At 36.1% G+C, this 27,799-nt stretch overlaps 1 protein-coding gene across 7 annotated transcripts in view; it reads right to left on the reverse strand.

Annotated features, from left to right (window-relative positions):
• Cdin1 (CDAN1 interacting nuclease 1) overlaps positions 1-27,799 on the reverse strand; it is a 220,018-nt gene that overhangs the window by 50,491 nt on the left and 141,728 nt on the right. The window contains exon 11 of one of the 7 annotated variants that reach the window (XM_047541262.1): positions 14,834-16,520. The exons of the other annotated variants lie outside the window; for them this stretch is intronic. Coding sequence (XP_047397218.1) covers positions 16,433-16,520 — 88 coding nt within the window. The 3' untranslated portion in view covers positions 14,834-16,432. Of the gene's footprint in view, positions 1-14,833; positions 16,521-27,799 lie in introns of those variants that run through there. 7 annotated transcript variants of the gene reach the window in all.

Consider the following 27,799-nt stretch of genomic DNA (forward strand, 5'->3'; position numbering starts at 1 on the left):
TGTGTGTGTATGTGTGTGTGTTATCCTATTTAAATGCTTTACGTTAAAACTATTAATAGTGATAATGTATATAAATTGGGATTATGATGCCTTTATGTTCTTTCTGTTTATCTGGAGCTATTAGATGTTTAGAATTAAACATGTATTATAAAAAGTGAAGCACAATTTATCTTATATGATGATTTTTTTTTTAAAGAAATAAAAAACTTTCTTCCACAGGAGAAAAAACATTTAGCTGAGCAAATGTTATTGGCGAACAAAAGGATATTTCCAAAGTCAGGATAATGTGGAGAAAGACTCATTCCAGGCATGAACATGAAAGACCAAATAATTCAGAAAGGAGAGAATTCCTGTTAGGAGATTACATTTATGGGAGGATACATGTACAGATCACAGTCTGGGGCATTTTAAGCAAAATTCTTCTTTGTGCAAGGGAGCACAGACAGAAAGCGTAAAAGGTGCTTCTGCTTCCCCCCTCTGTGATCACTCAGCTCCTGATGTCCCCAAATGCCCTGCTAAGGTCCTGTACTCCTTGCTGGGTCTTGGTGTGGTAGAATGCCTATTCTTCTAAACATAGCCCTGAATAAACACGAAGACCCCTCAGGCCATTCAAAAACCATTTAAATGAAATAGATGCGTGGGCAATTGCTTTTACCAGGCATAAGGACAACTCCCTGCTTCATCTTCTCTCTGCCTCAAATAAAAGCAAAAACAAAAACCATTTCATGAATGTTTTCTCTGGACAGGTTCCTAATCCTTCTGAACTGGGCATTAGGCCACCTATTTAGTTAGGTTTAACAATATTAGTAAAACCATATGTTTTTAAGCTCTACTGAGAAATGTGATAAATATATTAATATATGATCTTTAGAAAGGAATCTTTTCCACAAGGTCAAATTTTTAAATAACATAGTATAAATAAATGTACTGAATGCACAATTTCTTCAGACAACATCAGAAAGACAGATTCTATGGTTTAAATCCTTTGAAATCTTCATAATAAAAATTCTGTTGAACACAAAGGTGTATATTCCTTATTTACGAGGACTGTGGGCAGCAAAAAAGAGAGACTGCTACAAGTACATAACACATATGGAATTGTGTCAAAATATCCTACCTGTATGTGCATCTAGATCCTACCACTGGGCTTTGTGTAAACTTCATCAACCTGTCTTTCCTCATCTCCTGAAGGAGGAAACTGGGACACAGAAAGTCCAGGTGCCTCACTCAGTTTCGACACCTGCTGTTCTACAATGCAGACACTGTCCCTAGTAAAACAAAACCGAAGACTCAATACGACATGAAGACTGAAGTATCAGAACAGGGTCTAACACTAGCCACATACGACATGTCAAGGTCAGAAGCTGTTTAAAGCTTTGGAGGGCACAGGGTGTGTGTTGGAGGCAGTTTTAATCCTCATGCACTAGCTGTCTAGCTTGATATAAGCTTAATATTATACTGCTTGACATAATTAGAGGAAAAGATGCTTACAGAAGTTTTAGCCTAAGAAGAACAGCATTGCACTACTTCTGATCAACAGCATATGAGAAAGGAGTTTGCTTGGGTCCAGCCTAAGTGGGGGTATAGCTCCCGTCAAGCGGTAATATCATCCTTGTATAAGGCTGCCATCAATGAACCTTATGGCTGGATTCTTGTTTATTCTTCAATGTGCTGGTGACTGCAACTCACAACATCCTTCCATTGCTAGGCCTCCATAACCTCGACCATTATTCCCACCGTGTAAAACAGAGCACAAATTTAAGGTGACACAGCTCTGGTTGGTGGATGTGAAGTGTGTGATGAGCACAGAACCCTCGGAGTGCCACACAGCCATTATGAAGTAACTGACCTATATGAAACTGCTACCATGGTTCACAAATTTATTGTCAGGTTCCAGCCTCTAGCTGTTCTCTGATTGTTCTAAATACTTGACAAACTGAAGCCTTTTCACTTTCCGTTGAAATTGCCTCATCTCCCTGTCAGAGCGCCATGGGGGACTCCATTACTTTTCTGACTTCTCTCCCCTCCTGACAAGTCATTTAGCTGGCTTCTTGTTGTGAAGGCTGTCCATGTCAAATTAGCCAGGGCCCCTATTGTCCTTATTACCACTCGAAAAGCCATCATGAGTAATGCTACGGGGTCCCTCAGTTGTCATCATTTGTCAGAAAGAAAGGGAGTGTGGTTACATATAGCTGACAGGTAATTTCAGTGTCTACAATTACCCCAATTAGTCTTGTCATAAACAATTCGATAAATGCACACCAATACAAACAGATAAACACACTGAGGTCTCTCACTATTAATGCTGTGTAATGGGTAAATCAGTGATATGATGCTATATTTTATTTATTTTTTTTAAGCTATCCTCAGCTGTGAGCTGGCACTTGCTACCTGGTCAGCACAAATTGTACTATCTTCTTTCATTAGCTCATCACCACAAGGAAATCTGAAAGGCTGTGACAAAATTCATTTAGAGAGAGGGGGTGAGAGCAGATTATTATAACACCTGCTTTGGGCATGGATACAACCAAGGTTTCCTTTTGTCAGTTCTGAGCAACCACGGACTTTCGTGTGCACTACTTTCTGTTTAAAACACTAACGTGAAATACGATGGAAATGGGAAGTAGGAAAAATAAAATTCACACAGATATTAGGAACATGATTTGGGAAAAAAATGAAAAAAGCCTACTGCCAAATGCAGCAGTCAGCAACTATGTATTAAAAAAGATAGTGGACTGGTAAGATTGTTACAACTCTCTTCACTATAGATCTTTTTTGAAATTATATATATACATAAAGCTTGCCATGTTTGGTGTCAGCTATTTATCGACTCTGAGTCTGTTTAGTAGAGGCATCCATGTTTCTCCCTCCTGGACTCAGCACGGAAGTGATGAAGACCTGCTAAGTGTGGCACACTGGTTGTCTCCCATTCTTGAAATCGCAGGGAACACAACACCCTCTAGGAACACTCTTCAGTTACACTCTATTCAACCTTCGATGAAGCACTGTTAAGTTCGCTCTGGTGATCCACATAAATAAATGCTCAAGACTCAACATCTGTAGAGTCCACTGCACCCTGTCTGTTTGCTGACCACAATCTTAAGTGATGGCTGAAAAACCCAACACAAGGATATTGTTGTAGGAAATTGCTCTTGGCAACTATTTGTTCAAGCTCAAGATTTTTTTTTTTTTAAACCAACACTAAGAACCCACCAGAAAATAGGACAGGTCTCCCTAATGAGTAATCTATTTTAGCACAGTCTTGTCTAGGCATGACAGTTTACTGAGAGGCTTGAAAAACTCGTAATTACCAGTGTTACAGGGCAATTAATGTATATTACACTGCACTACTCATGGCAGCAACTGTCATTTTCTCAATAAAAATGAGTACTCTTCAGCTAAAGGTGACATTAATTGGGACTTTAATGACTATGCAGAGGAGCTGAAGCCAAATATGAACAAAACAGCGATTCAATGAGCGACTTCAGAAACGAGAAAATTGTACTAAAATGAGATTAATTGCTGTTTAGAAAAAGGAAAGAACCTAAAAAGCTATTAAATTGCAGGGTTTGGGTGCCCGGGTGATGGTTGTGATGTTAATCTTGCATTCTCACAGCAGGCAAATATTCACTAAATTCAGAGCCTTTTGACAGCAGGAAAAATCATGTATGCTTAACTTCAATCCATCAAAAATATATTTCAGCTTTTATCAGTGTTCTAAATACTTCTGCAATTTCAAAAATTACTGCTCCATTCCTTGGCTGTCATCATGCAAATGTGAACACTGTCAATATTGCTATGAAAAATTTCCCAGCTTCAAAAGGCCTACTTCAGTGATAAAGAAAGAAAAACGTGAAGATTAGAATTGCAAAACACACACTACTAATATAACAGAAATCAAACAATAAGAATTTAATGTTTAAGTTGTGGAAACTGCTAAAATAGAAAATGATGGGGTGGGCCTTTTTTTTTTTTTCCTGTAGAAAAATCAAAGAAAAATAATTCTGAAATTCTTTCAAGGCTTGTAACTTTATGCTTAATTAATCATCACCAATAATTAGGACAGAATTTTGCAGCTTGACTTCAGGTGCTATAATTGTTAATACTACTCTCTAGTTTCTAAAATCCTTTATCCTTGCTTCTAGGTTCTTTAAAAACAATTATATAATTGCTTTTCTTTATGGCCTTTTCAAATATCATGATGACTGTATATACAAAACATAGCACTTAAACTTTGACATGTAAGAGGGATAAACAGATTTGATAACTCTGAAGTTACATGCTCTGGAACTTGAGTTTATTTGTTAAAAGAAAGAGATGAACAACTTATTGTTTTTGGAAGGAGGGAGTTTTTAACAGTTACCTTTTGGATAGAAATGAAGTGTTCACAATGGCTGCCCCCATAAAGAGCTTAGGCCTGGCGTTTGAACACTTTTCACTTTCCTAGTACATAAGCAATTCTGTTTGTTCTGCATTTTAATATTTAAAGAGCCTTCTCATCTACAGTTTAGGTCAGGGCTCAAGACACATTAACACACATAGAATTCTGGCCATACTCAAGAACCACATCCACTAAATGACAGGGAAGTGAAATAGTGTACTTTCCATTTCCAATCAATGATAAACCCTGTCTATTCTAAAAACCCAGAAATACAAATCCACGGACCTCCATTAAGAAGACTGGTTATTGGTCACATGTCTGCCAGAATATACTTATAGGGTCACTTGGGGGAAGCGGGGGTAGGGAAAGAAACGCATACATATCCATGTATGAGTCTGTGTTCAATGACAGGATGTTCTGCTAAGTTTTACCTTTCAGCTATTTTGTTCACTATGAACATGTTTTCCTCAGTTTTGAATCCAAGCTTGAGAAAATCATTTCTAAAAAATCAGCTGCTTTCAGCATCTCTCCAGCATTACCTGCTCCTCTTCTTCCTCCAATCCCCCACCCCCCCCCCTTTTTTTTTTTTTTTTTTTGGTTTCTGGACCTTTATGTGAACAGCACAATTCTTCTTCAAAAGTCCAACAAATGTCCTTTTTAGTCCCTCTTTTGGGGGGTGAAAAGGGGTCTTTGTTATTCATTGTGCTATTTCAAAAACTAAGCTTCTCTCATACCTCAAAAACAGCTTTATTTTAAAGACAAAAATTCACCAAGCTTCCCCTAAAAGTCTTTTCAGGCAGAGTCCTTAGAGAAGACAGGTGCCTTTGGCTAAATTATCTCTACTGACAAACCATTCACATAAATTTGCTTTTTTTTTTTTTAAAGTACATGTCAATAGTTTGATTCCATTTTGTCTATGCAAATACCATTGATAAAAATTTCAATGGAAGTTTTCAGGGAGTGGAAAAGTTCCAAACTAGGTATTGAAATGGGACTCAGGAATAGGATACTAATTCACCAAACTTGCCAAGAATGATCTAACCCAGTAGCCATACAAAGGCAACTGCAAACCATCTACATGATCCTAGATAATCCCTTATACTGTATCTCTAGGATCTCATCTCCATTCTGCTGGGTTACTGTGTGAGGCTCCTTTGGGGCTCCAGGTTTCCCATTTGCAAAATGGGAGCAACTTTGTCATGCTAAATTTGCTGCCTGAGAACTGAGTGCTGAGCACTTGGCAGACACACCAGCTACAAGAATGTTAACGATTGGAATAAACCTTTGAGGAGAGTTCCTAAAATGAATTTATTTGATACTGTTGTTCAGTTGCTGGAATTCTTTACCCCTCACAGTTGCCACACTGGTGCTATGAGGAAAGGTGATTTGTTGAAGCACGTGGAAGGGCTGCCCCAAAAAGCGGGAAGGGCTTCCTTCTCATCTAGGCTGAACTTCCAGTTCTAATCTCATTATTAGCTTGCACAAATATCATAGGTCTCTCTCCCAAAATATTACTCTGTGGTTTGAAGTTTTTATTTGGGTCCCTCCTAAGATTGAAATGTACCACAATGCCCATCAATCTCACAACTGACAGACCATGTTTAAGCTGGGAATAGTGACAAGTTACAGGGGCTTTTTTTTCTTTCTTTCTTTTTTTTTTTTAAATCAATTCCAGGAGATTAGTAAGATGCATTTTTAGATACATACCCTCAAAACATTATAAACTCAGTGAGAAGCCAAACTGGAATATCTCAAGTTTGGAAGATGAACAATATTTTGATGTGCCAAGGCTAATACATTATATGTTTCGAGTCTTACTATTAAGACCTGTAGCAACTGTTTTAAGAGATGAGTAGAAATGAAACAAATGGTAAATGTTTATTCAGACATACAGTTCTGAAAGAAAACAACTGTTAATTTGCATTAGCTTGGGATCACTTAGCAGACTGCTTTTTAAGAGCTATCACCTCTCAGCAGCCCATAAAAGAGGAAGCTTTCATTAACTCCCTTTCTACCTGCTCCAGCTATGTGATATTTAATCCAAATGTACTTTTTTCTACTCAGCACAAATATTCAACAAATTAAAACTCACTTCAAAACAGATCATGTTCTTTTTCAGTAGGTGTGTGGAGGAGAGAGTACACAGGCCAAAGACCTGAGGGTCAGTGTGGACCCACATGGACTCCAGCATGCAATATCAATAATTCTAGAATGTGGAAGGAACATTTTGGGTCATCGAATAACATATTTGATAGTACTTTAGTGCAACCAGGGCAGTTATCCTGGATAAATAGAAGTTTCATGTTCTGTATTTATGGGTAACAGAACCATAGTTATGTAAATAAAGGTAACTCTTATTGTAGAAAGTAATATATTAGGACCTCCCTATTAATGAACTTTCTTCTTACTTAAATAAGGCAAAGAAATGCAAGGAATGGCCGGGTAGTCAGCTGGAACTTGGAGGGTCTGTGTCTCATTCCCCAGACTTTCAGCACAAGGTGGGTATTCCTAGAATATCCCCACACTCTCCATCTTCTTAGAATTTTATGACCGAACAGAAAAGTAGTTATGGGAACCTTTCTTTGCAGGAAAGACCAATTAACCCTGGGAAAAAGAGAAAAGAAAATCTTTTTGATTTGATGAGTGGGGAAAGAAAAGAGGGGAGAGGAAAATAGGCAGTTCAAATTAAGGTAAATGATCAGAACATCTTTGTACTTGAAGTAAGATGAGGGACCAAGAAAGGCTATCACAGCTGCATACCAGTGAAGAGAGAGGTTTGTTAGAAGAAGCTGAACTCCAGCAAGGACAGGAAGAGATAGTGGGGCCTCTGACTCTTCATCTGGGGCCCTGTTCCCAGGGGTCAGCAGAAGGAACTGGATTAAGAAATGTGTTTCAGGTCCCAGGTCAGAACTGAGGGATCTTCAGCAAGTCAGAGATAAATTCTGTCCCGAAAGGAATCACTGCATGAGAAGGGCCAGTAACAGAAACCTGGGTAGTAAGCAATGATCCAACAGATAGTGTAAGCTTCACATTTCAACTGAAGCCAAAATGTGGTGACCAAAAGTCACCAAAACCGTTATATATATGTCTGTATATCAACATCGATATCACTATATTTATTCTTCCCTTTCCAAGACATTATTACAAGACACTTAAATTTAAAGTTCCAGGCACTTTTTAATTCTAAATTTCTTTTCTCTTAAGATTTCTACTCTTTCCCTTGACTTTTTCTGTTGCTTGGCTGTTTTCAGTTGGGAAATACTTGTTTCACTGACTCCTTAGCAATGCCTGAGAGAAGAACTTTTGCATATATTCACTAACAGAAATAGGAATACAGGTCCAACACCCCTAGCCCAAGAAATCTGAAACTTTTTGAGCCCCAATATGAGCTTTAGATTTTGGAGCATTTTGGACTTTTGGATTAGGGATGCTCAACTGTTAGAATCTATGCAAACATTACAAAATCTAAAAAACTCCTAGGATTGAAACACTGCTGATCTCAAGCATTTAGGATAAGGAACATTTGGCTTGTACTTTCTTTTGCCCTGTGCTTCATTTTAAGATCTTAAGTTTCACTGTTACTCTTGGTGGAGAGAAAGCATATTTTCCCCAAGCACAATTTTGTACATACATACATTTTAAACTGATGTTGAATAGCTTCATGCAACAGAATGAAGAGAAGGCTGGTGGTCTAACTTTGGACATCTCTATCCTGGTGATACTGGGTGTTATTAAAAGGATGTCATTTTCAGGAATAGCCTAGCATTCCTATGGTCTTAAGGGATGAGGGAAATCTCACCTCAACCATGTCTGACTATTTTAAATCTATTTGTGCTATATATATATAGTATATATATATATATATATATATATATATATATATATATGCTTTTATCAATAAAAACGGAAGAAGGCTCTTGAAAAGGCAAATACTAAGAACACTTGGTTAAGAAGTAAAAATATTCATTTTGTGAATACTGATCTAAGGTTTAAAATATCTAAATCAATCATATTGGGTTTCCCTTTTTCTGGTAGAACATGAATTTTAGAGGTCTATTTGTTTTAATGTCATGGGACAAATTTATTTTTTAAAATGGAGATTTGGGCATTTTAACAAAAGGTCAAATGTATTTCCTAGACCTATGTATTTTTTTTTTTTTTTTTAAACCTTTGACTTGCCTATCCAACAAGCCCCAGAGTTCCAACTACTGGTCTCTGTGGTTTTTCCTAATGGTTGGTAGGTCTCTGAATCCCTTTTACAAGCCAAGTTGTAAGACTGGGTCTCCTTTATAGCTTCCTTGTGAGTCTTAAAATGTTTTGGAACTTGTGATCAGGAAGCTAAAATGAAAAGATTTTCTTCAGTTGGCCAAAGAGCTAATGTTCTTAAAACTATCTTTCCTTGGAATGGACAGTGGATAAGAATACACTTCTTCCTCCAGCAACCTGAGTTCAAGTTGCAGTCTCGTGTCCCAACATGCCTTGTGCATGAAGCTGTCACAGCACTGCCACCCTCTACCCCACAACTGTGAGCCCCTTGAGGGAAAGACTCACATTTATCCTTGGAGGGTAGAGGTAAATGCTAAATTAACAGTTTTGTTGAATAATAAATGAAAAAATCCTGGCTTGAATGCTAACAAATTAATTTTCAACAAGTCATTTTATCTTTCTAAGTCTTTGCTTTCTTACCCATTAAAAGGCTTTTGGTTTCCTAAAGGAATGGTTTGGCCCAACAATGCAATGAATGTGGAAATGCTGTATAAATGTAATAGATTACTACAACTATTGTTAGTAACTACCACTTGGGTTTATACAATAAAATTTTCAAGGAGAAAAAGCAGGGAGGTTCCTGATGTTCTCAACAGTTTTTACCATAAGGAGCACAAAAATCCAATTTTCTAAGAATTCTAAGGTGTCAGGTTACATCCACAGTGTTTTGCTGTTTTGTTTCTTTTTTTCCTTCCATTTTTTTATGTTCCCACTCCAGCCCAGCCCTCCAAGCCAACACAGATCTTTTCTATGCTCTGGAACATGCTTGGGAAGAAATGAGGTGTTCAGGTAAGAGGATCTGGGGGGTTTATATTTATGTACTTTCATTATAGAAACATGATGCTCTGCAGAAGGTACTCTGGCTCTGCTGAAAGGTAGGACTCTGCTGAGGGAGCCAGAAGAACAGGTGGGACATAACTGGTACCTTGTCTCCCATCTCCTATACCAGTGGCCTTTACTTCTCAGACTCCCTATTCTTTTACATCACCTATCCTCCCTTTGCTTAGAACATGAATAGGAGACAGTCAGGGTGAAGGAAGAATACTTGTATACAAGCCACCTCTCTAGGGTTGTTTGGGAGCTACTAAGCTCAAAACACACAGGTCTACTTTTTGTTTTTAAAATAAGAAGCACTATTCAAGTATTGATATAATAGCTTCCCCATTCCTCACATTCAGACCTAGTAACAGAGAGATAGCTGAATTCAGACTGACTGATGCCAGAGACTTCATATGATCACATTTATCTAACACAGAATAAATAATTTCCACAGACAGTTGAATTATTCAAGAATCTATATAAGTAACTGAAGTTTCGGAAACTCATTTCCTTAATAGACAAATGGTAGTGCAGGTGAGTCTGGTAAAGGGAATTTAAAAAATATATATTTTTTAGTTGTAGATGGACATGATATCTTTATTTTATTTATATATTTTTATGTGGTGTTGAGGATCGAACCCAGTGCCTCACATGTGTGAGGCAAGCACTCTACCACTGAGCCACAACCCCAGCTAGGGATTATTTTTGTCAGTAGAGCAATACAAACAAGTTGTTTGCTTTTTGTCATCTGGTTTGTCTTAATCACAAACTAAAAATGCATTTATAATGCTGTATACAAATGCTCTGTTTATATCAGTATCATATGCTGGATGCTTGAAATGGTATACATTAAAATTAAGAACAGAAATCCAAGTTAATGGTCAAAGACAACCAATAAGGAAATGGCTAAATTACAGTTGTCAAACATCATATAATGTGTGTATTCCTGGGGTTTTGGAACAATAATTATTAAAACTAAAGTGATAGGACTTCCTATTGAAAGGCCCAACTTACAGAGCATTCATTTCAGGTTGAGAATCATGTGGCCATCCCTATGCGATGGCCTAGTGACTTTATATCCTCTTGTCAAACCTCAGCAGTTTTATTTGTAGTGACATATGCTGGGGAAGGTTGGAGGTTAAAGTTGATAGGAGGGGCAACAGGAAAATCAACTCACTCCTTTCAAGAGATTACAACCTTTAACATACTTGGGTCTGTCGGCAGTTTCTGCAAACTTTACAAGTCTGTGGTTGATGATATTTTCACAAAACTGATCCTCAAATCGGAGAGCAGATGGATCCAGTAAATGTCCTTTTACTTTGAAATAATCCTGGGTAATTAATGTACCCCCAGTTTATTACTGTTTGATTTTTTTGATTTTTAAAATTTAAATCCAAACTGGAAAAAAAAATCTGTTTATTTTTCAAGTATCCGAGGTCTTAGAAAAGTGAAATCACTAGGCCACAATTCACTATGTAGTTTCAAAACAGAGTAACAGTTGTTATAAAGGCTGGGGGCAGGGGAGAAGAAAAAAGGAAACAGAGAATAAAGACCAGGCTTGAAGCCAAGTTCACCCAGGCTGCGGAGCAAGGAACTGTTTTTTGCAGTGCACTGGCTTCTGTCCTCCAGCAGTGCTCGACCTCCGCAGCCTCACCCTAAATAGAGCAGGTATGTGACTATGGCTTCCGCAGCACAGCAGAGAACTACAACAAAGTCAAGAGCTAAGACCCAGCAGTGTCTGCAAAAACATCTTATTGTAAACCCTGTTTCCTCAACTTGGCACACATTGGCTTACTTATGATTGGTGTCCATGTTAAATACGTCAAGCTACCTTTTATCAAATGTGTACTGTGTTCCAGGCACTGTATATATTAGAGCTCACTCAATCTTCATAACAATTTAAAATGTGCTCATTTTATAGATGTGTTTAAAAAAAAAAAGAACAGAGATATTAAGTACCAACCCCAGGTCACACAGTAAAGGGTCAAATGGGAATCAAACAGCTCCTCCCTCCCCTCTGACCTCAAACTTGTGCCCTTTGTACTTGGCTATACTGCTTCTTGCTTTATAACTAGTGATTAAGTAATTTCTAGACTACTCTCCCCTTCATGGTTAAATAAAAAAAAAAATCAACATTAGTTGACTATATAGTATTCTATACACAGCCGCAAGAGAACAAGACTCAGTATGAAACATCCTAGGTCTTGTGTTAGGTTAGCATGTGGTTGGGGGAATGGGGTCTATTAATATTATTGGCTGCTAATTATTAAGAAAAATGTTTTGGTATGTGAAGAGGTCTTTAGGTCAAGGTTATAGATAGCAGTTACATAATATTGAATACTTGTGAAATTAAAACAATTCCTATTATCATGTCAACTTGTTTTTGTTTTTAAAGGTTTACCCAACTCACAGATTACAGATTTTAACATTGATTGACTCAAATCTCATTGGCCTCAGTTTCCTCACTCAAAAAATTAGACCATATCTATAAGAGATCTTGGCTAGCTGTATAGAGTCTGTAAGTCTGTCAGTTTTTTAAACAATTCTCTGCTTAATTCAAGTAATTGAGTTCACACAACTTTGTAAGAAAACAGATACCCATCTTTATGAATGAAAGGAAGAGGGAGATAGAATTTTGAGAAAAAGATCACTTATAAAGAAGAGTACAGGGTAAATGAAAACCCTCAGACAACTAAAGTCATGCAACTGATACCTTGTTTTTTTTCTTTTTTTTTCCTGGTGAATACTGGTAACTGTACACAATGCTTTAAAAATAAATTTACTTAGGAATGACCTGAAACATTTCTCACCCAGAAATGTTTATCCCAAGTGTTATGGGAATCATCGACTTTTATTTAGAGATAATAAAACAAACATTTCCCAAACATCATCACTCATCCTTTGAGACAATGAACACTGAAACGTTTTTTTTTTTAAATGTACAACTGCTAAGAAACTGACATCAACTGAAATGTTTTTGCTATTTAAAATACATTCCACAGAGATTCCTGGTAGAAAAATGTTTCCAACTTTTAGCAGTATTTTGTTTCCCTTTACTCACAAAGTGTCTAGATGTGTATGTAACATCTATATTTACATAGGTCATGCAGGTGACAGATAATTTTATGCTTCTGTTTGTTTCTATTCAACATAGATGAATCATTAAGAGAAAGAAGAAAGCTCCACAAAACAGAAGTTCTCAGTTCAAGTTCCAGTGCAAATAAATTGGACAATAAAGGCAAATTGTTAAATGATGCACAATATTTTGAATTAAATGATTCCTATCATTAGTAACTTATTTTCCAATCCAAATTTAACACAGAACATACATCTTTAATATCTCATGTGTTTCCCTTCTTCCATGTCCACTGAACTACATTTGTTCCTTCTCCATGTCAGACTTGAATGTCAGCAATAACCTCTTACTGGGTGGCCCCTCCCCAGTCTCTCCTGTATTAAATGTTAAATATTCTTAAATATCACAAGTAATCATGTCAAATACTTGCTCAGCCAGAGGCACTGGAGGCCATGCCATCACACAAGACTCCTCTTCCTCTGGCTCCCGTTTTCATTTCCACTGTTATACCAGACCATTTGCAGTGTTCTCTCAGGCTTCTGAGACTCTGCATGCCATTCCTTCTGTTCACAACACCCTTGCCCATCACCTGTCCCCTAGTTTTTAGTTTAGGCTTTTATGAGTTAGCACCCTGAATTTCCCTTCTAGCACCCTGAATTTCCCTTCTATATTCTCAATGCGCATTTTAATCAAGGCACTTTTATGCTGTAATTGTTGGTTCATTTGCCATAACTGTTGGTTTACTGGTCTGCACTTCCCCTTAGACCCAGCTCACTGAGAACAGAAACTGTAATTGGAGGAATCTGCATTAGAGGCCTAACATGGTGCTTGGTTTATGGTTGGTTCTTAGTAAATTGTGCTCACTGGTTATATGACTGATGGAATAAAATGAACAAAAGGCTAAGTATTTAAAGATATGTGTGTCTGGAACTGACTGTGTGGTAGGCAAGTCTCATGCCTCCTAATTTCCAAATATTTATATGCACTTTGAAATACATGACTTTCATTTTAAAGCACATTTTTTTTAAAAATTGTTTTTTTAAAGTTATATAAGATAGTAGAATCTATTTTGATATATTTATATAAACATGGAGTACATCTTATTCTAATTAGGATCCCAGTCTTGTGGATGTTCAAGATGTTGAGATTCACTGTGGTGTATTCATATATATACATAGGAAAGTTACGTCAGAATCATTCTACTGCATGTGAAGACCATAATCCCTAGCCTGTCTGTCCAGTAGAATGATCTGGGGTAGGTGGTGGGATGTTAGATAAAAATTTGTAAATGCTTTTTTTTACTATTTTAGAAAAAAGTTCTATTATAAAATAGCAACAAAAATTACTGCAAATCTCTCTCTCTCTCTCTCTCTCTCACACACACACACACACACGAACACACACACACCTGGTTGGTAGTCTTTAGTCCTTAAAATAATGGCAAATGTGAGAATCCTAGGAATTCATTTATTCTAAAGACTTAACAGGTACATTAAAAATTAACTTAAAAGGTCCATTTAAGAATGCAAATGTCCAAATTGGCACAATTATGAACAGAATGTCTGTATATATGTCGGTATCTTATGATGTGAAAAATGTTACTAAATAATAGTTTCAAATGAGTTAATTTAAATGGTATGAATCAGTTCTACACTTAGCACACATTGACTATGAATATGTGAAGATGATGCATTCATAATAATTGATAGGCACATGATTTGTGTCAATAGTGGAACAATATAGATGAGGAAACAAATGGACTTTTAGTTGTTTTGAAAGTTTTGCAGACCTGTATTTCAGAGCTCTTTTCAGTAAATCATGCATATTTTTATAAAGCAATGGTTCTATGTAACAATGAGGTCAGAACTAGATCATTCAGATTGTAATGCATACCAAAGTCAAATGAATTCTTAGATTTAAAAGAAGCTACAATAAACTCATCTGGTCAGCACCATGTCTTTGTAAACTTAGTACTTACCAAAGAGTGGGTGTTTAAAAGAAAGCAATGACAAATTTACTTATCACTTGTAGATTCCAAGCTCTGTGCTGATAACAAATGAAGTGTTTAACTTAATATAAATATTTTGGCAATGAAAGTAAATCACTGCTTTTACAAATGCTTAGGAAGCTGCAATTTTTCCCCTTTAGTTTTATTATAATCTATCAGAAACCTCTGATATTTAAATTGTTTGTATGTGCTGGCTGGGATGTCAGTAAGAACGGTGTGTCATGATCTGGTTGTGCACATATTCTGACCTATATGAACAACAAGAATGCAACCACATACTCACCCTTTCTGTTTTTTGGCTAATGGTATGTACAGAAGTGGTAGGAAATATTAGAGGTGCTCAGCTCCTTTGGGAATAGAGGAAGCTCTATGGCAGCACTCAAGTTAATGGTCACACACTAGAAAAACATCATGACACATATGTCCTATGACTGAAGCATTCAACGCCACATATTATACATGACTAAACAGAGCTGTGCACATAGGGGTATAGTATACCTGAAGGCCATTTTCAAAGTTACAGTCTGAATTTGATGTGCAAAGGGATCTAATTCAATTTGATAGAATAAAATTCATTTATTGAAATTTATTTTGTCATAGCTTCCCTGATCACCTTCTCATGACTTGAACAGAAAAATGTATTTATTCATTTACAGGTTTATTTTCTCTTTCTTATTGCAACATAAGCTCCCTAAGGGCAGGGCCCACATTTGTCTTGTTTGCTGCTATATTCCTGGTACAGGTAATTCCTGGTAAGCAGAGTAGGTTCTCAATATGTATCTGCTGAATAAGTGAAAATATTACCCTTGCCCTCAAGGAGTTTATGCTAATTTGGTACATTATACAAGGCAATCAGACCATCTTGGCCCACCCTGAGGGAGATCGAGACCCTTGGATATAGTTAGAAAGATATTTGGACCTAATAATTCTTGACTTCTCAACCAAACATTGAAAGGATGCTAATATGGTTGGTTGGTATTTTCTCCTTGATATGGTATAGATATTTTTTTTTCCCCCCAAAGGATCTGAGTTAGTCAGTTTTTCATCATTGTGACCAAAATACCCAACAAGAACAAATTGGAGAAGGGAAGTTAATTCAGGCTCAGTTTTAGAGGTTCAGTCCATGGTTGGCTGACTCTACTGTTTTGGGCCCAACATGAGACAGAACATCATGGTAGAGGGAAGTTGTTCAGCTCATAGAGGCCAGAAAGCAGAAAAAGAAAGGGGAAGGGGCTTCGGGGAAGACGAACCCTTTTAGGGCATACCTCCAGTGACCTGCCTCCTCCAGTCATCTCCACCTACTTACAGTTATCACCTAGTTAGTCCATTCAAATGAGGATGGATTTATTAGGTTATAGTTCTCATAACTGAATAATTTTACTTCTGGATATTTCTACATTAACATAGGCGCTTCTGGGGGCACCTCATATTCAAACCATAAGAGAGTCATATGCTGGTATCTTGGCTCCCACTGTGGCACTGCTGAGAGGTGGTGAAGTCTCTAAGAAGTGGGAACTAGTAGAAGATGGAGTGCCACCCATGAAAGCTTTAATGCTATCTTGTGGGAGCAGGTCAGGTCTAGTAGGAGTGGATTAATTCCTGCTAGAGTGGGCTGTTATAAAGGAATGAGCTTGGTTCCTCACCAGTCTCACATTGTGTGTCTCTATATGCGACCTCTCCCTCTTGCACATGCTCCCACCATGATGCTCTCTACCATGTTATGTTGTAGCCAGAAGGAAAAATGAAATGTTTAAGGCAATGGATTTATATATAGCCTCCTTCTCTTCTCTGGATTCAATATGACTCATGTCTTTTATAAGAGGAGGGAATGTGAACACAGAAAAACTGAGGAAAGATGATGGAAGATGCAAGAAGACAGTGTCTACAAGCCAAGGACAGAGGCTTGGGACAGGCCATCAGAGGAAACCAACCCTGCTGACATCTTGGTCTCAGACTCCCAGCTTCCAGAACTGTAGGAAAATAAATTTTTGTTGTTTAAGTCAGCCATTCTGTCATAGAAAACTAAAAAGTTAGGGCATATTGTTTCATTTTTAATAATGCTACTTCACAAACTGAAACCATACCTTACAAATAATGTTATCATTAAAATTATTTGATAGCGGCAATGGAGTAAACTGGTCTTTAAATAAGGTTTTCAGACTTAAAGATATACATCTAGTTGGAAATACTCCAGGCTTAAAGGCATGGAAGTGAAGTTTTGTGTCTACCAGAGTCTCTCACATGTACAGCAAGAAGGCATTCCAGGACAGCCTGCAGGTCCCCCTTTTTATGCTGCTACACCAATTTCTCTTAAAATGGCAGTCATACACATGGGTGGTTCTGTAATATATTTTGTTTCAACTCCAGTATTTTAAAAAACTGGAATTAATTACCATTTAAAATGTAGGAGAGTAAACATAAAAAAATCTTAATTTCCAATACTGTTTGAAGAATTAGAAAATCTGGTCACACGGAGCCTGTTTTATCTTTAGGGCCACATGGGCTGAACTGAGGAGGGACTGCTTCAAGTGAAGTCTTACTTGCTTTCAGGGCCACCACAGTCCCACCACTTAATGTGGCTAGCTGGCAGTTGGAAGCATCTCAGCTTGCAATCTCTGATCTAAGGGGATGTCATTTGGGCTTTTTAATTGTGACACATATGGTGAGTTAGGATGGTCAAGTGGATACACCATCTCAAATAGCAAAAAGACAGGCCACCCACTCCATCCCCAACTCATTCATATCCCACCATGATCTGATTATCATCTCCAATCTGTCAGTAGACCACACAAGAGTTCCCAAGAGGGTACTCCAAATTGGACACAGGTATTGGATGCAACAAGTGATCTTCCGGCAAACAGGTTAAAGATATGTAGGGTTAACCAAGGATGAACATGCTGCCTCGACACAAAACTTCCAGACCCTTTACCACCCTAATGCAATAGGCAGTACTTCTCCAAACTATCTGACCACTGGACCTTGTTTTGAGAATGTTTTTAAGTAAACAGCAGTGAAACTTTGACCCAGGCAAGTCCTTTTCCCATATAAAGTAAAATTGCTGTTTTTGCTAAGTATTATGGATTTGTATAGTAATTATAGCATCTTCGATGAATATTCAAATATAAAAAAACAGAATAAGACTGCATGGTAATTCATTTGGAAAACGAATTTCTCAATTTTTGTTGGATGTGATATGTGCAGAGATGGCCAACACTATGGATCTTTTTAAATTCAATAAAATAATTTTGTATAACTCTTAATAATCAAAATGGAAATAGGAAGATGCATACTTATTTTCAGTTGGATCCAAGATGCCATCTCCTGCTTTACTTTAAATTTGCTAACATTTGGAATATTTGCATAATTAATTTTGAAGTCTTGATACTGCCAGTAATAGTTAAAATATGTCACAGTGTGCATTTCTCATAAAGCATTTGATAAATTAATTGCAATATCATCTTCAAACCTACTATAGCATATGAAACATTACCCACAATTATTTTTTTAAAGTCAGTATTATTTCTACCAGAAACTGCAGTGGGCTTCTTTGTAAAACAAGAGCAAGAGAGGGAGGGAACAACCTGTCTTGTTTTCTTCAAATTGAAAAATTCAAGGACTGATGATTGTTTATTTCTTTGGCATATACATTAGACTTGTAACATTTCTTCCAAGTGTGAGAAACTTTGGGAACATCAAATGCCATAACATGAACAATTTGTACCATTAACACTAGTGCATAATATTTACATTTTAAAAATGTATTGTGCTTGTTCAAAATAAACTCACTCACTTATCCAACAAACATTTATTAAGAGTCTATTATATGCAGGCACTGTTCTAGTCCTATGGAACAGGAAACAAAACAAAAATTCCTACCCTTATGGAACTTTTATTCTAGTGGAGCAAACAAAATCTAAAATTATAGGTCCTCTTAGAAGGTAAAAAGGAGTATGGAGAAACATAAAACAGGGAAGAAAGATGGAGTCTGTTGGGGAGGGTCAGGGTAGGCTTCAGAAGGTGATTACTGTATTTGACTTTTGACAGTAAGTCAAGACTTTGGACACACTTGGGGAAAGTGTTTCATGCCACTGAATGCATGCAAGGGCCTAGGACAACAATGTACCTGGCCAGTTTTATGAACAGCAAAGTGATCACAGTGGCTGATGTAGAGTGAGTGAGGACGGATGTGGCAGGAGATAAAGTCAGAGCAAAGACTAGGGGACCTGTGCAAGGCCCTGAAGGTCAATGTTGCTCTTACTCTGGATCACTAGGGAACTGCCTAGTGAGAACCAGGGCAGAGGATTAACATGATCTGACTTACATTTGAGGATCTGAATGCTAAGTTGAAGAAAAGACTGAAGGACAGTGAGGGTGGAAGCAGGGAGACCAATTAGGAATTATCTCACTAATTCAGGAAAAGAGATGATGGTGTTTTGGGCCAAGAGGTAGTGGTGGAGTGAAAAATGGTTCAATTCTGGATATATTTTTGAAGGTGGAATCAACAGGATTTCTCCACAGATCAGGAGTGTGAGGGAAAGAGACAAAAATGAGTCCAAGGTACTTCATCTAAACAAATGTGAGCATACAGTTGTCATTAACTCAAACGGTAAAAAAAACCTTTCAGGCAGCTAGGTGAGGTGGCGCACACCTGTAATTCTAGTAACTCAGAAGGCTGAGACAAGAGAATTTTAAGTCTGAAGCCAGTCTCAGCATGAGGTTGCCTTAGTAACTTAGTAAGATACTGTCTCAAAATGAAAAAATAAAACAGGACAGGGGATCTGGTTTAGTGGTAAGGTACCTCTGGGTTCAATCCCCAATAGCCAGTACCAACAAAACAAAACTTTTAGAGATATATAAAATTCAGATCTGAATTTGAGATAACCACCATATATATTCTACTGGAGATGGTTGAATAGACAGATGGATGAATATATGGGTCTGAAGTTCGGGGGAGAGGTTCAGGATGGATACATAACTGGGAGGTACTAGCACATGGATGATATTTAATGCCATGAGACTGTATGATATCACCAAACAAAAGAACACAGAGATAAGAACCAAACACTGAGCCCTGGGACACTACACCAGGAAAGCAGTTAGAAAAGGAAGTACAGATGGAGATAGAGAATTGTTACTGAGGTTGGCACACTACCAAGAAGGTATGGTACCCTAGAAATCAAAGGTCCTATTTCAAGGTGCCATCAGTAAGCTGTCTCCAGTACTGCTGATGGGTCAAGGAAGAGTGAACTCTGAGTACAGATTGCTTCACTACTGACATGGTGACTTTGGTCACAAATATAGTCTCAAGCAATATTATCTCTACTAGTATATGAATTTATGTAACAATCTAAGACACTCAAAGTGCCTCCTTTTTTAAAGTGGGTTTTTAAATAATAACTTTATTTTATTTAGTTTTGTATGTCATGCTGAGGATCGAACCCAGTGCCTCACACATGCTAGACAAGTGTTCTACCACTAAGCCACAATCTCAGCCCTCAAAGTGTCTCTTAAACCCTCTCCTCTTTTCTAAAAAAAGTAGCACCCAGAAATTCCCCACATATGAGTTTTCCTTTTGGGTTAAATAACCTTACATTCCTGGATACAACCACTGGATTGAGCGATTTTCATCTGACCTATAAGAAGCCTGAGATAGCTAACTGCCTAATAGGTACGAATAGCCAGTAACTGAATTGTAACTATTTGGATTGGACCCAGACTATTAGTGGGACAGGACATGAGGGGATAGATACTTAGAGAAAAAGGATCTAGAAGCCAGTTGTCCACAAAAGCCTCACTTTTATTTTATTTTATTTTTTTAGTGGTAGAGGGGGCAATCTACATCCCTAGCCCTTTTATTTATTTTGAGACAGGGTCTTGCTAAATTGCCTAGGCTGGCCTTGAACTTGTAATCTTCCTGTCTCAACAGACCAAGTTACTGGGATTACAGGCATGTGCCACCACATACACCTCTCATAATTCTTGATGTAACATTCCAGGTAGTTCCTGCCAGGACAATGGAATGAAACCAACTGGTCTAGCTCCTCATCATTTTCACATGTTAGTGGAACACGTTAGCAATACAGACTAGTGCTGATATTTTCCAAATGCTCCTAACATAATGTTAGCCTCAAAAGCAACAGTTGTTGGCCAGACATTCAGACTTTGGAACATGCAAGAGCAAAGGTATCCAAAAGGGCAATGGGAGGTATTTTTAAATGGTTGAAGAGTGTAAGCCAGATTTCTCAGGCAGGAATTTAGGGAGGTACACTGAGTAACATCTTGGGCATGGCTAGGGTGGGAGGGGTCAGATTGTGGAAGGCCTGAAAAGTGTTTCAGGATAACTCTAACATTCCTTTGCAGGTAAGAGGCAACAATTATTAACCAAGATTTCAAAGAGGTCTGGATATGCAATGTTTCTAGGCTGTCAGCAGCAGGGAACCCTTCCCACCTTAGGCTTGAACAGGAAAGGGAGAAATGGGCATCCAAAGCTGAGTGAGTAGCTGCATGGAGAGGACTGCCTGAGAAGAGGGATTTGGTAAAAATCTTCTCAGTCTGAGAAAACACGAAGGTAAGGAGTTGGGGGAACCAATCCCCTATTGGTACTGCCTTCTCATGTTCTGATCTGCCAGTGCGTCCCTCTGAGTGAATCACAGGAAGTCACAGGGGCAAGAATCTGCTGATGTGGTACATATGGCTCAGACTCCCAATACACAGAATGGAATAGAGTGGGACAGAGATAAGCAAAAGAAAGAGGGAACATGCCAATTGGGAGCCATTCTTTTGAAAGAGTGATCTAATGGCTTAGTGTGGGGGAAACAAACAAACAAAAAATAAATAAAAAGAGGAGGAACTGAAGTGTGGGAGCCTGGTGCTTTTCTGGTTCTGAAATAGCTGAGCATCCTACGTACTGCATCAGTAGAAGGTCCAGATGAATAGGCTTAAGGTTCCTGATCCTTTCCATCAGGAATTACAGAATGTTTAAGCAGTAGAGTGGGACACAAACTCACTACCAAAGCAATGTTTCACAGACACAGGCCTAAGTGGCTTTGAAAAAAGCCTGGGAGAATGTGAAGCTCCTCAGCTTTGAGAGGTGGGAAAGAGGTCAATAGCATGAACGCACATCAGGATGCTGGGCAACAGAGGGAAGAGACACAAGTCATCAGCTCTAAGATGACTTGCGAAACATAATACAAACACTGCAATTGTGGGGTGGAGGAACACTAAGGAAAGGAGGAAATGGAATAAGAAATAATCTTCATCTGGAACAAGTTGAGAGAGTAAGCCAAATCAGAGAGAAATGGGGATGACATAGAAAAGTTATGTGTGGGAGGTCTCTATCTTCTTAAAGAAAGGTGAAGCAAGGTCTTGGGCTGAGAAGGAAGATGATGGTGACCACTATGGAAATTGTACAGTAGTAATGAAAGAAAATCTTTCTCTTGGACAATTTAAATGGGTTAACATGCAGGATGCTCCATGTGCTTCCTTCTTAACATGAACTGTTAACAAATTCTGTGACGAGGTAATAACTTCTGTTCCAAATTTTTCCCTCAAAGCACCACAATTTTTAATTCTGTTCTGATGGTATGGATTTCTAGAAGATTGAAACAAATGATTAGTAAATGTTTATTATCCATAAATGAGATAATGTTAGGTGCTAGGAAATTAATCTTAAAAATAACTAATCTCAAACAAAAGAAACAATTACTAAGTAACAAATTATTAAAGTGTAGGGCAAGTATATATTAAGAGAATATACCTAAAATTGATACTATAGGAACATAACATGGAACCTTCACTTACCATGTCTATTATAGTCTACCAAATAGATATAAAATGACTATGCTATGATCAACTTTAAGTTTTAAATGACTACATACAGTCATTTAAAATACAGTCATTTAAAATTTAAAGTTGATCTATAATATGCATATACATGCACATATGCATGTCTTTGGTAATTTAGTGATTTAGGAAAATTAATCTCAAATAAAAATGATTTAAAATGGTTAAAAAGTGTGTTCTAAGTATATTTTAAGATAAGCATATTTAAAATAAATTGATTTGATAGAATAATATGGAAATCCTTACTTAAAATGTCTTGTATAGTCTACCAATTAGAAATAATGTGTGTATTACTATGCAAAGATCAACGTTAAATTGTAAGAGTAGAGTAAAACTATGTATCTTTGATAATTTTAATGATTAATGCTTTAATTAAGAGATGAGGTACATGCAGACATATGCAATAAACTGACATAATTCATCACACTGAAAAGAATAACATTATAAATGCATATGTATATTGTGAATTATACAATACACATGCAAATCATACACTCATTATCACACAGAGGCATTATTTTACCTACAGTCAAAATGTAACATTTTCAAATATGACTCAATCTACTGCATGATTCTTTCAAAATAAAGTAACTTGTAGAACCTTTTGTAGAATAAAAATTTAAACCAAGAAAAACTCAAGCCAAAGAAAACAGAGCACAGACACTTTTAGTGGCCACATCTCTATGCAGACTAAACTGGAAACAGATACCTGTATTATGTATCTGTTGTTCCATAGTGCCATTTTGTTTTTGTTTGTTTTGTTTGTTTTGTACCTGGGATTGAACTCAGGGTCACTCAACCACTGAACCACATCCCCAGCCCTATTTTGGATTTTATTTAGAGACAGGGTCTCACTGAGTTGCTTAGTGCCTCACCATTGCTGAGGCTGGCTTTGAACTCATAATCCTCCATAGTGTCATTTTAAATGGAAGTCTTAGCACTGCAGATTTTAATAAGGCCTTTAGATACAATGTCAAGTTAGTTAATCTATCTACCTTTCTCTCTTTCTTACTTATTTATGTATGTTGAACACTGAATATATTGATCATTGAGTAGATGGAGAAATAGTAACACTGGCCCAGAAACAGTTTCTCCACGAAGAAGTAATTACTTAAAAACACAACCCTCAGATTGATTCATCTTTGGAAAAACATCCTAAAATGAAGGCAATTTAAACATGAATATATTTGGTGCTTAAACACTGCTGTATGTGTGCTTGGTAAGAGCAGCTTGGCTCACCAAACCTTGACAGACAGGGCAGGCTGAAGTGAAGATGTACACTCAAAAGCTCTAAGAACATGTTTAAGGGTATTCACAAACAGCTACATATCACATGGTCAGGTTGACCTTTTCTACTCTAAGGCTACTTGGAGACGTCCTATTAATTAGGCTTTGGACTGAACTTAGTGGAAAATTAAAAAAAAAATTAATGTGAAAATTAAAGTTACTAAAGGAGGAGCAAAGTGTCTCTGGGATTCTTACACCCCACTATGGAGTATTAGTTTTTCCAATAGGGAACAATGTATATATGAACATGTTAGATGAGACAACTGATTTTTCTAATCATTTTGAAAATAATTTGGGTAAAAGCTGACTAATTTTAGTAGTGGGAGGACTGCTAAAAAGGTTCCCTCTTTGCAGGTGAATTGAAACAACACATGAGTCAGAAAGAGAAAATCTTTTAAATTTGTATTTCAATACATTATAATTCTAATGTTTAAATCTAAAGAGAAATATTTATAAAATCTGCTGTTGTGTGAATCAAAAGATTATAGCTTCACAGATGACTTTTTCTCATCTAGGATAAGAAGACAATACGTTTATTAATATATAAACATTATGAAATTCTACAACATTTTGAAGATTTCTTTGAAATGAAAAGTCTACTTCACTTTTTAATTAAATCTGTTTCTCAGAAAGGTCTTTAAGGCTCTACAAAGTACCTTGCATTTTCTTATTGCTGACAGTTCTTAAAACCACGCTTGAATGCTTTCTTTATCCTTTGGTGAACAACTGAAAGATCATATGTGAAAAGACTGTATTTTTTCTTTTTCTTGCCCTATAATTAAGGCATTTTAATGTATTTCCTTATGGTTGTTACAAAAGCAAACTATTATGATTCATAGATTGAGACAATTTTGATTCCTGTGATTATGAAAACATATATCATTTTTTCTAAACATGAATTTGAAAATATAAAAATACTCTCTCAAGGAAAAGGAGATTAATGTCTAAAAGATTAAGCTGAAATTGGTCTTCTTGTGTTATCTTCATATATGTAAATGATGTCTAAAAATAAAAAAACCCACATTTTGTTAACTACCAAATCTAGCAAATAATAAATTCATATTAAGACATTTTCTCCCAATCAATATATATTTTGAGAGTCTGAGATTTTCAAGTTTTTTTTTTTTTTGGGTTGTCATCGCTTAAAGATAAAAATACTATATATGTGCTTCAAGAGACAATTGCAGATTATAAAAATTATATAAGAGTTAAGATTTTAATTTAAATGTGTCTATTCTGAACAAGATGCATCTAGAAAGAAATACATTTATTTTAATATTCTTTAATTTGGGAAACTATATCTGAAGTTTAAGAAAATGCTTTTGTAAACAATGATAAAAAGCAAAGCTTAAAATATAAAAATTGCTTTAAAATTCTAAAATTACACATTTTTAATCATTTAAGCAAGTAACAACCAAAAAGATTTGTGTTGTTATTTAGAATTACACCCTTTTCAGAGCACCAAAAAAAACTAGTTAATAGGTTTTGGTCATATTTGAATAAATGTTCAGATTTCTTAATCCTTTTTCTACATTAAAAGATACTGGTTTGCTATTGGGTTAACATATGGCATTTGGATTTAGGTTTTTTTTTTGGATAAACTTCAGAGATTTGAAAAAAATTTAATTATACCTTATGATTTTAAAACAGATATTGTAAGTATATTAGAAAATATAGGATGTTGTAATTTTATATAAAAGTAATACTTTTGATCAAGACTGATATAATTCTAGGTTTTTTTGCAAAATAATTTTAAATGTATACAAGGTAGATACCTCCCCATGTCTACCATTAAGACTGTATATTTCCCTTTTCATCAATCCATCAATCTCTATCTCTTCTGCTGAAATATTTAAAGGAAGTCCCAGGTACCAAGTCACTCCCTCTACATATTTTTTAATGTAGCTGCTTTAAAAATAAGAGGACACTTTCTTATATAACAATTTCATAAATAATTCCTTACATAATGCCACAATGGTACTACCATGTCTAACAAAATCAACCATAATTTCCAGGTGCTAAGAATTCATACCAAACATGTTTAACTTTCAATGACTGTCTCAAAAAGGTATTTCTGCAGTCCCCTCGATGGACTCAAGGTGCAGCAAGGTCAACTTCATTTGGTTATGATGTCTCAGTTTTCTCTCCTAGTCCAGTTCCTGCCTTCCCTGGTTAATTTTCATGCCTTTATCTTGTTGAAGAAACTGGCTTCTTTTACAATTGGACCTGGAAAGTCAATGCTGAGGAAAGTGTGACACCAGGCTGACAAAATATGAAATCTGACAAACTTCAAATTTATTTTCTGGTTATCGAGAGGGCAAAGGAAACCCTGAGATATTTATGTTCATTTAATGATCTGAATAATTTCCAGGAAGCCTTTAAATAATTCTTTCAAATTAAAGAGTCTAAAGTCATAATAATCATTCATAAAATTTGTTTTATAATATTAATATCTTTGATATAGTATAGTTTATAAATTTTATTTAAGTGTTAAGCTTATTTATTCATAAATCAAATGATGTCAAATAAGTCAATTAATGTTTACTAATTCCAAGTTTATAAATGCCTTGTATAGAACATACAAAGACATAATTGTTTTTTAATTATTTTGGGAAATAAATACAATTTAGTATGTCTCTTAACTTTTGTTTCTATTTCCTTTTTTAAAGAATCATTTCACCAGACAAGCAGGTTTTCATTAAATTTAATTTGTGTGAAGCTTAAATATTAAGTTGAGTTACTTAGGACTATAAACCAATTGATGGCAGTGTCTTTTAAAATATCATGTACAACTTTTTAAGAAAGACAATTATAAAATTTACAGGATTATAAAGTGCTGATAAAAATTACAAATATTAGAAGCAAAATGAAACTTTTTAATGTGGTATCTAGCTAAATATGTAAATTAACATATATTAGATTTGCTTAGCTTTCTTCAGAACAGTTTTAGCTAATAAAACTTCAAAAAGATCAGTGATGTACAATTTTTAAAAACCTAAAATATAAATGTGTCTAAATGGAACCATAGGAAATGAATGACAGTAAAACAATCATAGATAAAATTACCAAAATCAAATAAATTCAGAATGAAAAGGATGAAGGGCAATTAAGTACCTATTTTGACAATTCGAAGTGGTCAAGTTTTTAAAAGTATGACACAGGAACCTTAACCTATCTATATATGAGTGATAAATGAGGCATTTTGTGTCATTACATTCCCATAAATCACTTTCTTTAACTGCTGACGGCTTTTATCAGATCTAACCTTTTCAAGCTTCTATTAGAGTGCTAACATTTTCAACTTTGACACATGTGCAGTTTACAAATTCTGCAGCTGATTAACTCTGGACAGAAGCTCACTGGCATCATTGTCTTCAAGTTGGGCAAAAGCCTTGGGTCTCAAAAACTCAGACACTTACATTACAGTACAATAATCTCAATTAATGTAAGGGGTTGAGCTATAAGAATTGCTCAGCGATTATTTTCTGTTGGAAAACAAATATGAACAAAACTTCACTTCTCATGAAACAGGTGATCTAGGAAATACTAAGAAAAAATTTGAAAAAGAAAGTTGGGATGACAAGAACTAACTAAATAAAGTTTGTGTGTATGTGTGTGTGTATGTAAAGATATATATGCCTTAAAATAATTTTCTTTGGCAATCAAGAAATAATTTCCAAAAAATGATTGCTAAACTTCAGTTTTGAGGCAATCAAAGCAAAGAAAACCCATGATCAATAATACATCATGTGGGGTGAGGGCTATGACCCCCAATAAAACATAATTTAATACTGATAAAACCATTTTAGTGAATTTTATGGAAAGATGTTAAATCAAACTAAAATATATTGCTTAGTTTTCCTATAAATGCCAAACATTCTAAGTTAAAGGTTATTTTAGGTAATTCAATCAATCAATCCAGTTCAAAAATAGAAAATAAAAATTTTTATTCTATACTTTTAAAACTGTTGTGTTGAAATTATAAAGACAAAGAACATAAAAGATAATGCAATTTCTGTTCAAGTCACTATTAAAATACAAAATCTTCATAGAATGTCTTTATACATAAAGTTGGAATGAACTACTTATTACCAACATGAAACATTCTAAATAATTACCA

This window comes from Sciurus carolinensis, chromosome 2 (genome assembly GCF_902686445.1).
Source record: "Sciurus carolinensis chromosome 2, mSciCar1.2, whole genome shotgun sequence".
Taxonomy (NCBI): domain Eukaryota; kingdom Metazoa; phylum Chordata; class Mammalia; order Rodentia; family Sciuridae; genus Sciurus; species Sciurus carolinensis.